This window comes from Papio anubis, chromosome 12 (assembly GCF_008728515.1).
Source record: "Papio anubis isolate 15944 chromosome 12, Panubis1.0, whole genome shotgun sequence".
In the NCBI taxonomy this organism is placed as follows: Eukaryota; Metazoa; Chordata; class Mammalia; order Primates; family Cercopithecidae; genus Papio; species Papio anubis.
The window spans coordinates 106,924,222-106,939,249 of record NC_044987.1 but is presented as its reverse complement, the minus strand read 5'-3'; the positions used below and the strand labels follow the sequence as shown (position 1 = coordinate 106,939,249).

The 15,028-nt window shown below is 33.2% G+C and overlaps 1 protein-coding gene across 1 annotated transcript; it reads left to right on the top strand.

Annotated features, from left to right (window-relative positions):
* The first annotated feature begins 4,531 nt into the window (after positions 1–4,531).
* On the top strand, positions 4,532–14,032 carry LOC101005323 (olfactory receptor 8K3-like). The gene has a single exon (XM_021925765.2). The coding sequence runs from the start codon at positions 10,540–10,542 to the stop codon at positions 11,497–11,499; it is 960 nt and encodes a 319-aa protein (XP_021781457.2). The 5' UTR covers positions 4,532–10,539; the 3' UTR covers positions 11,500–14,032.
* The last annotated feature ends 996 nt before the right edge of the window (positions 14,033–15,028 follow it).

The following is a 15,028-nucleotide window of genomic DNA, read 5'->3' as shown; positions in this document are numbered from 1 at the left end:
AAATAAATACATAATTGATATGAAAATCAATGTAAAAGTGGAGAAAAGACATGAATGAACACTTTTCAGAAGAAAATATGTAAATGACCATTGCACATATGAAAAGGTTCTCAGTGTATTCATCATTAGGATAATGAAATTTGAAACAATGATACCCACACCATACAGAATGGCTAAGTCTCGACAAGGATACTGAGCAATCGTAACGATTATGTCTTTCTCATTGGAGTGCATGTTGCTATAATTACTCCGTAAACTCATTTGGAAATACTTACTAATGCTGAACATGTGTTTATTATGATACAGCAATCCCAGTCTAAGAAGTATACGCAAATGGAAATACAGATTTATGTTAATTGAAACATACAATAGAATGTTCATATCATCACTATTCATAAAACCTCTAGAATAATGAATAATGTGTGGTATACATATAATGTTTAATTGTGCACAGAAATGAGAATGAACCATGTAGAATTACTGTGACAATATATTGAATGAAAGAACCCAGGAATGGAAACATAACATACATAGGATTTTACTCATATAATGTAACAAAAATATCTGTACGTTATGTTGTTAGAAGTCAGAATAGTAGCTGTACATTTTTTGCATGTATTGGGAGAAGTTCATGGAGGAAAAGAGAATGAAGGATTCTTATGGGGTCCTGACAATGTTTTATTTTGTTGTTATTGTTTCTGTTTAATCTGGATTCTGGTTACGTAGGTTGAGTTTATAACAGTTGAGTTAAAAATTAGGTTTGTAAAAATTTATTTATGTTTTGGACATTTACTTATTTGCTTATATGCATATTCTACTTCAATAATAAACCTAAAATACCACAAAATACAGAAAAAAAACAACTACACATTTATTACTTTCTCATGTAAATTTTTGAAATAATGCAATAGGCAGTGTTTAAGCACTTTATTGTATCCTTAGCTACAAAGCCATAAAAATTCACTCTATTGGAAAAGAGATATTAAGAGTTACAAGAAAAAAAAGTTATGTTTTGATTCCAGATCTCTGTGTTGCGGTAGAGAAAATATAACCAAGAAAAGTGGTGGAAAGGTAACTAACATAACTCTACTTGTTTGGAAATATAAATGTATTCTATAATTAGCAGATGTCCCATTGGCTTTGTTTGAAGCTTCCAAATGCTTTAGGCATAATTAACAAGTTGTGTTCCATCTCCTCAGGGAGGGTCTCAAAGGAGGAAAGAAACTCATAAATTTTTCTTATTGGGTTACTTTAGGGACACATGGAAAGCACAGAAAGATCCCTTTTTAGAGGTTAGTAGACTACACCTGTTTCTGTGACTACACCTCAGAGTTCCAGTTACACTTCATGGTCTTATATTCCTTTATCTGTAATTTCTAAAAACTGATGTAGGTGATTTAGCCACAGCCTTAACAATCTGCTTTTAAGTGAAGTTTCTGAGTTAGTGCAATGTTGCAGCCATCTTCAGTATAATCTTTGGTGAAAGCTAGATAATGACTTTTCTGTAGTTAGCTGATTATTTCTTTGAATAGTAAAAACAAAAAGCAAGAACTCAAGTTCTGAAAAAGAAGTTAGTGTTGTTAGCAAGCTCCCACTTTGGTTCCTAAGATTTTTATGATGATTTTCAACCAAGACGTCAAATATGATCTTGTGATTTGTAGTTAATTGGATGTGTTTCAGAACTTTAACCTCAAGTAACAGATTTCCATGGTGATTTCCAGTTACCTCTTATTTAAAGAAATTATGTCAGTATTTTATGATTCTTGCATTTTCTCTTTCAGAGGCATAATGCATAGTTCACGTGTTTCCCAAATTTACCAGTATTATTGAAGGAATCAATGTCATTTGCAAAACATCACTTTTAGTTGTAGATAAGACCAAAGCAAAATACTAAAGCATCTATTTTACTACATAGTGCCTCCATCACACTGTAATACCTGATTTGCAAGAGAACAGATCATCCCCTCTACCTATAAGGGTTAGAAGAGTCTTTGAAATGCCGTAGAATTGTCCCTTGCATGATCAAATGCACATCTACTGGAGATAAGAACTAAGATGAAAACCTGCACAAATACAGGTATAATCAAAGAACAGTCCTTTAAAAATTACAAAGCAGGAATATATATTTTGCTTAAAATTAAGGTGTCTTTTCCACTCCTTATTTATTTATTGGCTATTTCTGAAACTATTTTTTCCACGCAAAATTCACTTTGATGTTTAAATAAATGTAGACAAATGCATTAATCTGTCATTGCATAACACATTTACTGTTGACTATTTTAGTGTTGAAAGTTGTATTTGTGGGGTGGGGAGGGTGGCAGGTCTGGGGAATGAGCTAGCTTCTCTTATCTCTCTACCCGGCCTAGTTTCGTAGTGAAGGTCCAAGGCTAAGATATGTCCAGTGTGATTTTTTTGTATGTTTAGAGAGTCTAACAAAATAAAATTTTCTTGAAAAACAAATGTTTAAATGTCCAGAACTAGGTCATTTTCATAGTCACATAAAATCATGAAAATATAAATAAAATCAAGTAAAGTGAGTTTAGGGCTTTATATGGAACTGTAAAGATAAGTTAAAGAAATAGCTCATGTATTTTCTCATACATAGGGAAACTAGTATTTACTACCATAGGCTTAGAAAAGAACACGTTTGCAACCTCTCACTTATGCAGCCAAACATGGGTCATACTACTACTTTTCATATCCATTAGTATATATATAAAATGTATTGTCTCCAGAAAATTAATTGAGTTTTCCTGAATAAGCCAAGTATGTTAGTCTGTAGTAGGTAGGAAATGATATAAAAAAGCCATTGTTTTATAAGTCATCATTAATGTGAGATAATTGTAGGTTGCTTATTACTATTGTAAAGTTCCCATAGAAATAGATGTTTTTATTTGCAGGGTGAGTGCAATCCAAAGAATGCTGATGCTGCTGTAATTTCACAATGGTCAAGCAATTTTATTTTATTAAATGAAAAACGTGAATTCGCTGTTCAAAAATGCGTGACTCAAGGAAGTAGTGAACAGTAGTATGTAGTCACAATAAACATTACTCAATTATTTTTTATAAATTGAAATCCAATTTACACACAACAGCATGTATCAAAATTTAGTTATAATTAAATAACATGTATGTTATCAAGATGAGTAACATAAAGGTAAATGAAAGCAAAACAGTCCTAATGTGAAATAATTTTTTATTGGAATAAAATAAATTTGACATAAATTTGCATAATATAAAATTCAACATTTAAAAGTTTATAAGCTAGTGCCACTTAATGCATTCAAAATATCGTACAACCATTACCACTATCTAGTTACAAAATATTTTCACTACTCTGAAAGGAAACTCTTGTACCCATTAAGCGATTGCTATACCTTCTCCCCTTCCTTCTGGCCCTGGTTTTTCTCTATGTGGATGAGTTTTAATATTCTGCAAATTTTATATACATTTAATTAAACAATAGTCCTGACAGTTTTTATTTATCATAATGGTCTCAAGGCTCATCTATATTTAGAATGTATCAATACTTCATTCTTTTTATCACTGATTAATATTCCATTGAATGCATATAACACAATTGTTTATCAGTAGATGGGCAGTTGGATTATTTCTACCTTTGGCTATTGTGAATAATGCTGCTGTGAACTTACATATGTTTCATAATGATAATTCTATGTGTAACTTAATGAGTGACTGTCAAACTCTTTTCATAATAGGCGTAATCATTTTACATTCCCAGAGGCAATGTATGAAAGTACAAATCTCTCTACATTCTTGCCAGTATTTTTAATTTTCCTTTTTATTTGTTTTTATTACAGCCATCCCAGTGGTTACCAAGGGGTATCTCCTTATAGTTTTGATTGTATTTCCCTAATGACAAATGGTATTGAACATCTTTTCATGTGCTTGGTGGCCATTTGTATGTCTTCAGTGAGAAATGTCTGTTCAATTTCTTTGCCCACTTTTATATATTTTATTATAAATTGACATATTAAATTGTATATATACATTGGGTACAAAGTTAGCTTATTATTATTTATGTAGCCATTGCTGAATAATTAAATCATGCTAATTAACATATCCATCACTTCAAATGCTTTTTATTTTATGTGGTGAGAATATTTGAAATGTAGTGTTTTAGCAATTTTGAAATATGCAATGCAGTATTATCAACAGTCACCATGCTATTCACTAGATCTCAGTAAAACTTACTTCTCTCTAATTGAAACTGTACACTTTCACCAATATCTCCCCATTTTTTCCTTCCCCAGATTGGTAACTACCATTCTGCTCTCTGCTTCTGAGTTCCATTGTTTTAGATTCCATTAAATACATCATAGAGTATTTGTCTTTCTTTGTCTAGTATTTTCTTATTTGCTTAGCATAACGTCCTCAAGATTCATTCATGTTGTTGGAAATGACAGAATTTCCTTCTTTTTGAAGGCTGAATAGGATCCCGTTGTGTATACATACCACATTCTCTTTATCCTTTCATCTGTTGATGTAAACAGGTTGTTTCCATATCTTGGCTATTGTGAATTGTGCTGCAATAAACATGAGATTTCAAATCCTTTGGATATATACCCAGATTTAAAATCCATTGGATATATATCCAGAAGTGGGATTGCCGGGTCATAGGGTAATTCTATCTCTTCTATCTTTAATTTTGAGGAACCTCCATACAGTTATTTTTTGTTATAATGGCTGTACAAATTTGCATTTACACCAACAGTGTGAAAGGGTTTTTTCTCCACATCTTTGCCAACACTTATTATCTTTTGTCATTTTTATGATAGTCTGACAGGTGTGGAGTGATATCACCTTGTGTTTTTAATTTGCATTTCCATAATAATTAATGATCTAGAACATTCTTTTTTCACATACCTCCAGGCCATTTGTCAGTCTTTTTTTTTTTTTTTTGAGAAATGTCTGTTCAGATCCTTTGCTTATGTATTTATATGTATTTTGCTATTGAGTTTGAATTTCTTATCTATTTTAGATATTAACCCATTATCAGATGCATGGATGCAAATATTCTCTCTTAATCTGTAGCTTGTCTCTTGACTCTGGTAATTGTTTCCTTTCACATACAGAAGTTTTTTATTTTGATGCAATCCCACCTGTATATTTTTGCTTTTATTGCCTGAGCTTCCAGGGTCTTATCCAAGCAATCACTGCACAGAGCAACATCATCAAGATTTCCCCTATGTTTTCTTCCAGGATTCTTATAGTTTCAGGTCTTACAGTTAAGTTTTAATCCATTTTGAGCTGGATTTTGCATATAGTGTGAAACAGGGGTCCAATTTTATTCTTCTGCATATGAATGTTAAGTTTTCCTAACACATTGTTGAAGAGACTGTTCTTTTTCCATTGCGTGTTCAACTCTAGAATCTCTGTTCCATTAGTTGATTTGGTCTATTTTTTGTTACTACTATGCTACTTTCATTACCAAAGCTTTGTAATACAGTTCAGAATTTAGCAGTGTGATGCTCTCAGCTTTATTCTTTTGCTCAACATTGCCTGAGCTATCCAGGATTTTTAATATGTAGTTCCATATACATTTTGGGATTTTTTGGTTATTTCTATAAAAAGTGACACTATAATTTTGATAGAAATCATATTAATTCTGTAGAACACTTTGGGTAGTATTAACACTTTAACAATATTGATTCTTCCAGTTCATGAATACAGAATATTTTTCCTTTGTCCATTTTTAAATTGGCTTATCTTTTGTTGTTGAATCTTAAGAGTCCATTATATATTCTATATACTATACTCTTACTAGACATATGACTATAATTTTTTAAAGTTATGGGGTTGTATTTTTATTCTTTGATAATGTCCTTTGATATACACAAGTTTGTTTTTAAAATTTTGATAAAGTCCAATTTATCAATGCTTTCTACTTTTGTTGCTTGTGTTTTTGTTGTCATATCTAAGAAAACTGTCAGGAACTCAGCTGAGTTTGGAGAAGGAAAATTGTACTGCGTGGTGTTGGTGCAGCTAATTAAGGCAATAAGCCATAAATAAAAGAGTTAATCAGTTACTGCAATGGCATAAGCAAGAGTTTAAGACCTGAGAAAGCACCAACTCCTCCTGTTTCTTTTCTTTCATGGAATTGGCACGTTGGTCTAGCATCCAGTGGATCAGTAAAGACACGGAGATTATCTCACTTCTGAGGGAGTCCCACAAAAATAGGCACTGGCAGTTTTATGGACATTGAGGTGTGCGTGTACAGGGAGGGGAAATAAAAAGAGTGACGGTGATGTCTAGAAAATACTGAATAGTGGAGCAAATTACCCTCAAAGTTTCCCCTTTCTCTTCTTGTAGAGGGTCTTGGCATAGGCACCTGGAGAAAACCTCTGCTCTAAGACAAAGAGTTGTAGGAATAAAGGTGCCAGGTTAGAAATTGAAATAAAGTCATGGGTGGCTTAATGATAGAAATATATTCTGAGAAATGTGTCGTTATATGATTTTGTTGTTTTGCAAAAAATCATACACTGTACTCACACAAACCCAGGTTGTATAGCCTAAAATACACCCAGGCTATGTGGTACAGCCTCTTGCTCCTAGCCTACAAATCTGTACACCGTGTAACTGTACTGAATTCTGTAGTCAACTATAACACAATGGTAAGTATTTCTGTATCTCAACATACCTAAACATAGAAAAGGTACAGTAAGCATATGGTATAAAAGATTAAAAATGGTATAACTGTACAGGACACTTACTAAAAAATGGAGCCTGCAGGAGTGGAAGCAGCTCTGGGTGAGTCAGTGAGTGAAAGGTAAGTGAATGTGAAGGCCTAATACATTACTGTATAATAGTGCAAACTTTATAAACACTATATACTCAGACCACACTAAATTTATACAAATTATTTTTACTACAATAATTAAGTACCTTAGCTTACTGTACACTTTTAACTTTATAATCTTTTAAATGTTTTAAACTTCTTGACTCTTTTGTCATAACACTTAGCTTTAAACACACATTTTATAGCTATACAAAAATATTTTTTAATATCCTGAGTCTATATGCTTTTTTCCATTTTTAATTTTTTTTTTTTTTACTTTTTATGCAAAAATGAAGGCACACACATTAGCCTAGACTCACACAAGGTAAGGATCATCAATATCACTGTCTTCAACCCTGTCTTTTCCCACTAGGACATCTAGAGGGGCAATAACATATATGGAGCTGTCATATTCTGTGACAACAATGTTTTCTTTTGAAATCCCTTCTGGAATCTTACTGTTAACTGTAGTCACCCTACTGTGCATTGAATGCCCTGGAAACATACAACCTCACAAGGCTGTGCTATTTGATTGTGTTCTCATATCAACTTTTGAATTTTTGTTATTTTTCTAGTGATTATCCTGGGATTAAAATTTAACTCCTAAATTTATAATAACCTAATTTGAATTAATGCCTACTACATCAATAGTACCTAAAAATTTTTAGACAGCTCTACTATCAAATTATCTATTTTACAGATTGCATCCTTATAAATTGTGCACAAATTAATAAAAAATTGTAAGTATTATTTTATGAATTTGTATTTAAGTCATATAAAAGAGCAAAATAATGAGGAGTTAGGAACCCCCAAAACAATAACTTTAGCTTTTATACCACCTGTTTATTTACCTACTTAGTTACTTTTACTGTTTGGTTTTTGTTTTTAATTTCTTTGTATGGCTTCTAGTTGGTGTCTGGTTTGTCCTTTTATTTCATCCTAAAGCACTTTTTATATTGTTGATTGCAGGGCATGTTTGCTAGAGACAAACTCCTTCAACTTTTGTGTGTGAGTTTATTTCACCTTCAATTTTGAAGAATAGTTTTGCCAGATATACAATTCTTAGTGGATTTATTTTTCTCATGACTTTAATATACATTCCACTACCTTCAGGCTTTCATAGTTTCTTATGAACAGTTACCTATTAATATTATTAAGAATACCTTTTATGTGCTAAACCACCTATTTCTTGCTACCATTAAGATTCAAAGTGCTTTCAACACTTTGATTGTAATATGTTGCACTGTCAGTCCCTTTGAATCTATCCTCTGTTGGGTTTATTAAGTTTCTTTGGATGTGTATATTCACATCTTTCATCAAATTTGTGAATTTTTTGTCATTATTTCCCCAAGTGTTCTTTCTTTCTCTTTCTCTTTCTTCTTTCCTTCTAGAACTCTCATTATTCTTATGCTGATAAGTCAGTTAAAGTCCTTGTCTAGTAACTCCAGTTTCTGGGCTTCCTCACAATAGTTTCTATCAATTTATTTTTTATCCTTTTCTGAATAAAACATATTTTCTTGTGTCTTGGCATGACTTTTTTTTTTTCATTTAAAGTTTAGCTTTTTGAGTATTTTAATGAGGTTTCTTCAGAAATCATGTATTATTTCCTCTACAGGGTTTGCCTTATTGTCGTGGACCGTAGTTTTGATTTTTTTTTCTAAATTGTTTTTAGATATTATTCTTTCCTAAATTTACTTTTCTAATTTTTTTCTTAAAGAAAATTCTTTGTTATGTATGTTTATTAAAGTCTATTCTGTCATTTTGTCTGCCAGTGATTTTTCAGAGGTATCACTACATTTCCAGAGTGAAAATTTTAAAAAAAAGAAAATAATCTTTTCATATTTTTTAACACTGACTCTGTTTTGGGATAGTCCTTAAACTATTAGCCAGGCAGTTTAAAAACTTCCTTTAGCCTTCACTTCCTGCTTGTGTGGAGCCTAAAGTTCAGCCAGAGTTGAAATCTTAGGGTCTTATCACATCTTTTCCGAGCAATTTTGTAGACCTAGACGTGTATAGCTCTCAAAATTCTCTGAAGCCTTTCAAAGCTTTTATTCATCCATTTATCTCCTGGCTTAGCCTCTTCTTTTTTGGGCTTATTGGTCTATATGCTGTTTGACTTGTCTGTTATTTCCTTTCCCTATGCAACTGCAGTTAGGATATTTGCTTTTAAACAGTTTCAACAAAGTCCTATCAGGAGACTACTCCAGCTCCAATTTCTGAGTGGATCCTTCATGGAACCACTGGATGGGTCAAAACACAACTACAATTCCTGCAGAACAAGGCTTATTTTGTTCCCTTGGTCACCAGGCAGCCACACCATGATGTGGGTCACCATCTTCATGGCTGCCACAGTGCTGGGCAATGGGCCTAGTAGGCAGATAAATTGAAACATGACAACAATCTCAACTAAAATCTAGATTCTAGTATTCTTAAAAATGTAGATTCCGATAGTTTTGTTATCTTAATTTTGTTGCTTTACTAGAGATACACAGTTTTAGAGTTTCCTACTGTACCAAAAAGTGATGTCTATCTATGACAGGTATTATATAAATAATAGTATCTATGTCATACAACATTGTCAACTCAAATGTATTTATCACAGGGAGCAATAGAGCAATATATATATATATTTGAGGAAATAAAGAATAAAAATAAAAATAAGTGTACTTTTTACATAATAATTACAGTAAATAGATTCTACAAATTTTCTAAGTGGTCTTCATTTAACTTAATCCAAATAGTGAATATCTGTTGTCTGGGCCGTGCAGGTAAAACAAATCAAATATCTGGTCTCTTCCTCTCTTTCTCTCTCTTATTCTTTCAGTTTTTCTCTTTTTCTCTCTCTTACCCTTTCTTTCCTTCTCTCTCTCTCTCTCTCTCTCTTTCTGGGTCTATGCATCTACATAGGATTTCTTCAGGAGGTTTTCATAATGTTAATCATATTAATAATGTTAATGTCTCTCTTAATGACATTAATTTTTCTATAATATAAAGACTTTATTTCTTTGAATCTTGACCTTATTTCCACTGTCATTGCCATGTTTCTCTATTGCTTCTGTTACCCATAAGCAGGAAGTAATATCTAAAGTATTGTTTATATTCAGGATAAAAACCTTTGTTACAAATACTTAAGATTCTCTGCAACCCATAGTTTGTCTTACCAAGTTGGTTCATTATTACTGATGCTAAGTTAAATCTTGGGTTATGATTCTGATGGTTAGAATGTTTTAAAATTATGGCGTTCATTTTGCAGCTAACAAGTATGTGAGACAAATTGTTGGCACAGTAACAGTATGAATACTGTTCTGAACAAATTTCCCCCCATTGAAAGTAAACTTATTTGGTGGTGTTTACACGAGTTTTTTCAGTTACTTTTTGATCTTAGCTTATATCTCATTATTTTAATGCACTGGGTTAAAATATTCCTCAGGGACAATTAAATAATTGTGTACTGTGTGTGGTAATATTATCTATTTACAGAAAAGAAAGTTTCATTTGCTCGACCTTCAAGATTTATGGAAAAATACCAAAATTGGAGATATGAAATTATGTTTACATATGTAAAAGAATTATGTACATATGTTTATACACATATATACATATATACACACATATATACTTCTGTATATATATACACACACACACGTGTATATATACATACACATATTTTTGTCATGTTTCTTAGAAGTTAATAATTACTTTTATATTTATTCCCAGTATAGGTTCCCTGAGTAACTTGAATGGACAAACACAATCTGACAGTAGTGAACGAATTCATTCTAATGGGAATCACGGACATCCCTGAACTGCAAGCTCCATTATTTGGGTTCCTCCTCATTGTATACATGTTGTCAGTGGTGGGTAACTTAGGCTTGATCATCCTCACAAAGATAGATTCTAGGCTTCAAACACCCATGTACTTTTTCCTAAGGCATCTGGCTTTCACTGATCTTGGTTATTCAACAGCAGTGGGACCCAAAATGCTAGCAAACTTTGTTGTAGATCAACATATAATCTCCTATAATTGGTGTGCTACCCAACTCACTGTCTTCGGTATATTTATCACTAGTGAAATTTTCATTCTGTCAGCAATGGCCTATGACCGCTATGTGGCCATCTGTAACCCGCTGCTCTATATGATCATCATGTCACAAAGAGCATGTCAAGTTCTAGTGGCAATACCTTATCTCTACAGTGTCTTTTTGACTTTGCTGGCCGTCATAAAAATGTTTACCTCATCATTTTGTGGCTATAACATCATCAAGTATTTCTACTGTGATATTCGGCCATTGATATATTTGCTCTGCTCATACACAGAAGACATTAAGTTGATCATTTTAATCTTTTCAGCTTTTAATTTAATTTCATCTCTTCTGATAGTCCTTGTGTCTTACATTCTGATCCTTGTTGCTGTCCTCAAGATGAATTCCGCAGAAGGCAGGTACAAGTCCTTCTCCACCTGTGGATCTCACCTGACAGTGATAACTGTATTTTATGGCACCCTCTTCTTTATGTATGTTCACCCCAAATCCAGTCGTTCACTTGATGTTGATAAAATGGCCTCTTTATTTTATACTTTGATAATACCTATGTTGAATCCAGTGATCTACAGTTTGAGGAACAAAGAGGTAAAAAATGCTCTATGTAGAACCTGGAAAATATGTGCAAATTATCTATTTAAAATTCATTGTAGGTTATGATAACAATAAATGATGCGATAACAAATATATACACGAACCCATATTGCTTTACATTTGTACTGTTACCTCCATGTGATGAGCAAGAATCAGAGTGTGATAAGCACAGAAATAGATAATTTCATTAATTACCTTTAAATAAAAATCTATCACTAACAGATGACTAATTCGTACTCATACTTTAACTATTAATCAATACTCAGTTTTAAGTTCAGCTTAGGTGCCTTTCCTATGTGTTCTCACATAGAAACTTTCTTCATATCTATTCCATTAACTTTTTAAAATTAAAGCTAGGGGCTGCATATTTTATCAGTATTTTATCTGAAATGCCTTGTACACTGAAAGGCACGTGTATAAATAGATTCATGTGATCAGTAAACAGATATTGTCAAGTTAAGCAACATTTCTCTCTGCATGAAGCTTATAGAAAACGGGTGGAATGACAAGTGAGTTATTTTGTATGGTTGACAGTATTGAGTAAAATGAATATATTAGGTTGGTGCAAAAGTAATTGTGGTTTTTACCATTACTTTAAATAAAGCAAGTAGCCAGGACAACAATTAATTTTTTAATTGAGATTTTCAAGGGATTCCTCTGAGAAGACACTATTTAAGCAAACACTTGAAGAATTGAGTAAGCAGACTGTGTGAATATTTATGGGAAGGCTATTCAAGGGTGAGAGAACTATTACTATAACAGTTTTTAAATAATAATATGACTTTTGTTTTGAAAAGCAACAGTGAAGGGTGGTTGGACCATAAAATAAAATTAAAAAATAAAATATATATTGAAGATTCGTAACATAGAACTCAGCCAAGTAAAACTATACAGGCCTTTATAAATCTTGCATTTTATCTTGATAAATAAGCCACTGTAGGATTTTTAGCTAACAAGTGTTCTGATCTATCTTTGGGTAATGGATAGCTATGACTGTTGCACAAGTTAGAGATTGCAGAATACTAAGAATGGAAAATGGAGGGTGAATTATGTGGAGGATTAATTATGATACACTCAGAAGTGAACAGAGGCATCAGCCGGGATGGGAATGTTCAGGGGATAAGAAGTGTTCCAAACCTTGAATGGAAAAAAAAAAATTCTTCATATCAATGTGGATGTAAGAGGCTTAAAGATTCATGATTAAGAAAAAGAATGGAAAAAATATTTACAGAGCTCACCTAAATATTTCCTGAATATTATCTTCCGCTACCAAACAATACGGAGTAATTGAGAAGAGATTTTAACTTCCCATTTAGACAAGAAAAAGAAAATAAAAGACAAAATATATGAAACGGTAGCTTTCACAACACAGGTGCCAGGCAACTAAGGAGAGTTCCCCCTGAGAAACAGAAAACAAAGCAGTTGATTCCTGTGATACCTTCTCTTTTCTCTCTTATGAGAGTGAACAGACTGGGCTGCATGAAGGGCAAACCCAAGTGAAGCCCAGAATTCCTGAGTTTAAGAGATGGTTGACAGTCTGCTGAGATAAAGGTAGCCAGGGGAGATTGCAGGACGGAGTACCAAAGATTATATATCTGCACAATGGACATTGTATCTCTGCAGAGAATCATCCTTAATTATTCAAGAGATGACTGATCAGAACATACAAAAGGAAACCACACGTAACTGAAGAAACAATCATCCTAAAAATAAAGAGAGCAGTGTCCAGCACTCAAATAGAGGCAGGGATTATACCAATTTGTTACACATAGACTAGAAAAACTCATAATTCCTGAGGTTATGTGTACAGTATTCAAGATCCTACTCCAGTATAAGAAAATAATCAGTCTTAGACCAAGTACTGATCTGGACTCACTTGATTAATAATAAAAGTGATATCTAAAAGGATTAAATTGTTTTCAACTGATTGTATCCCACAACAAAGCTTAATAGTATTCACAAAATACAAAATTATCCAGCTAACACCAAGGCACGATTGGTAATATGTGGGGTACATTTAATAATTGTTAGGCATACAAAGAATCAGGAAATCCTGATTCATAATGAATAGAACAATCAATCAATTGAAACTAACCAGGAACTGACACGGATGTTAGAATTATCAAACAAGGGCATTAAAAGTTTTGGGAGTGCATGCTGTATTTTCAAAAAGGTAAGCAGGAGCACAGAGGACACTAAAAAAATTGAATTCCCACAGAGAGATGTACAGTGTAAAAGATGAAAAGTACATGGGATTGTATTCATAGCAGATTAAACATTGTAGGAAAAAAAAAGTGAACTTGTAGACATACCAATAGAAAATATCCCAAATGAAACACAGAGAATCAAAATATTTTTTTAAAAAACAGAGAACAATAAGCTGAACAACTTCAAGAAGCCAAATATACATGTAATTAAACTCCGCAAAGAAGAGGGACATTAAAATTATTTAAATAAATTGTAGGTGAAAGTTTTCCAATAGTTAAAAATTAAAAACCCTAAGATTCAAGAAGATTAAACAATCCCAGGTACAAACAATATGTAGAAAAGTGGCCGGGCGCGGTGGCTCAAGCCTGTAATCCCAGCACTTTGGGAGGCCGAGGCGGGTGGATCACGAGGTCAGGAGATCGAGACCATCCTGGCTAACACGGTGAAACCCCGTCTCTACTAAAAATACAAAAAACTAGCCGGGCGTGGTGGCGGGCGCCTGTAGTCTCAGCTACTTGGGAGGCTGAGGCAGGAGAATGGCGTGAACCCGGGAGGCGGAGCTTGCAGTGAGCCGAGATCACGCCACTGCACTCCAGCCTGGGAGCACAGCGAGACTCCGTCTCAAAAAAAAAAAAAAGTAACTGAAGGCACATTGTAATCCAATGTGCTATATATATTTGCATATTCCATATATATATATATATATCACATTGGATTACAATGTGGAATACTATGTGGCTGATACAATATATATGGAATACTATATGAAATATTCAATATATATGTGGAATACTACTGAGCTGTAAAAAGAAGAAAATCATGTCCTTTGCAGTAATGTGGATGCAGCTGAAGGCCATTATTCTAAGCATGTTAACACAGGAACAGGAAATCAAATAACACATGTTGTCACTTATAAGTGGGAACTAAAGATTGTGTACAAATAGAAAGATGGGTGGGAATGATAGACACTGCCCAGTATACTGGGGTATACTAGAGGGGAAGAGAGAGCAAGGTGCAAGGGTTGAAAAGCTGCATATTGGGTACTGTGTTCACTACCTGGGTGATGGGATCACTCGTATAACGAACTTCAGTGATACTCAAATTACCCATGTAACAAACCAGCATATGTAGCCCTGAACCCCAAACAAAAGTGGAGAGAAAACAAAACAAAATAAAAACAAAACACAATTTCACATAGCAAGTGATAAAAACCTTAAGCAGTCAAAACACAAACACTTTGTATACTGAGGAATAAGAAAAATAATAACATTTTATTTCATGTAACATCATTGTTCATTTAGCTTCTCCGCAAAAACATTGTAAGTTAAGATACAGCAGAGCAACAGCATCAAAACACTGAAACAGAATAACTATCACCTAGGATTCT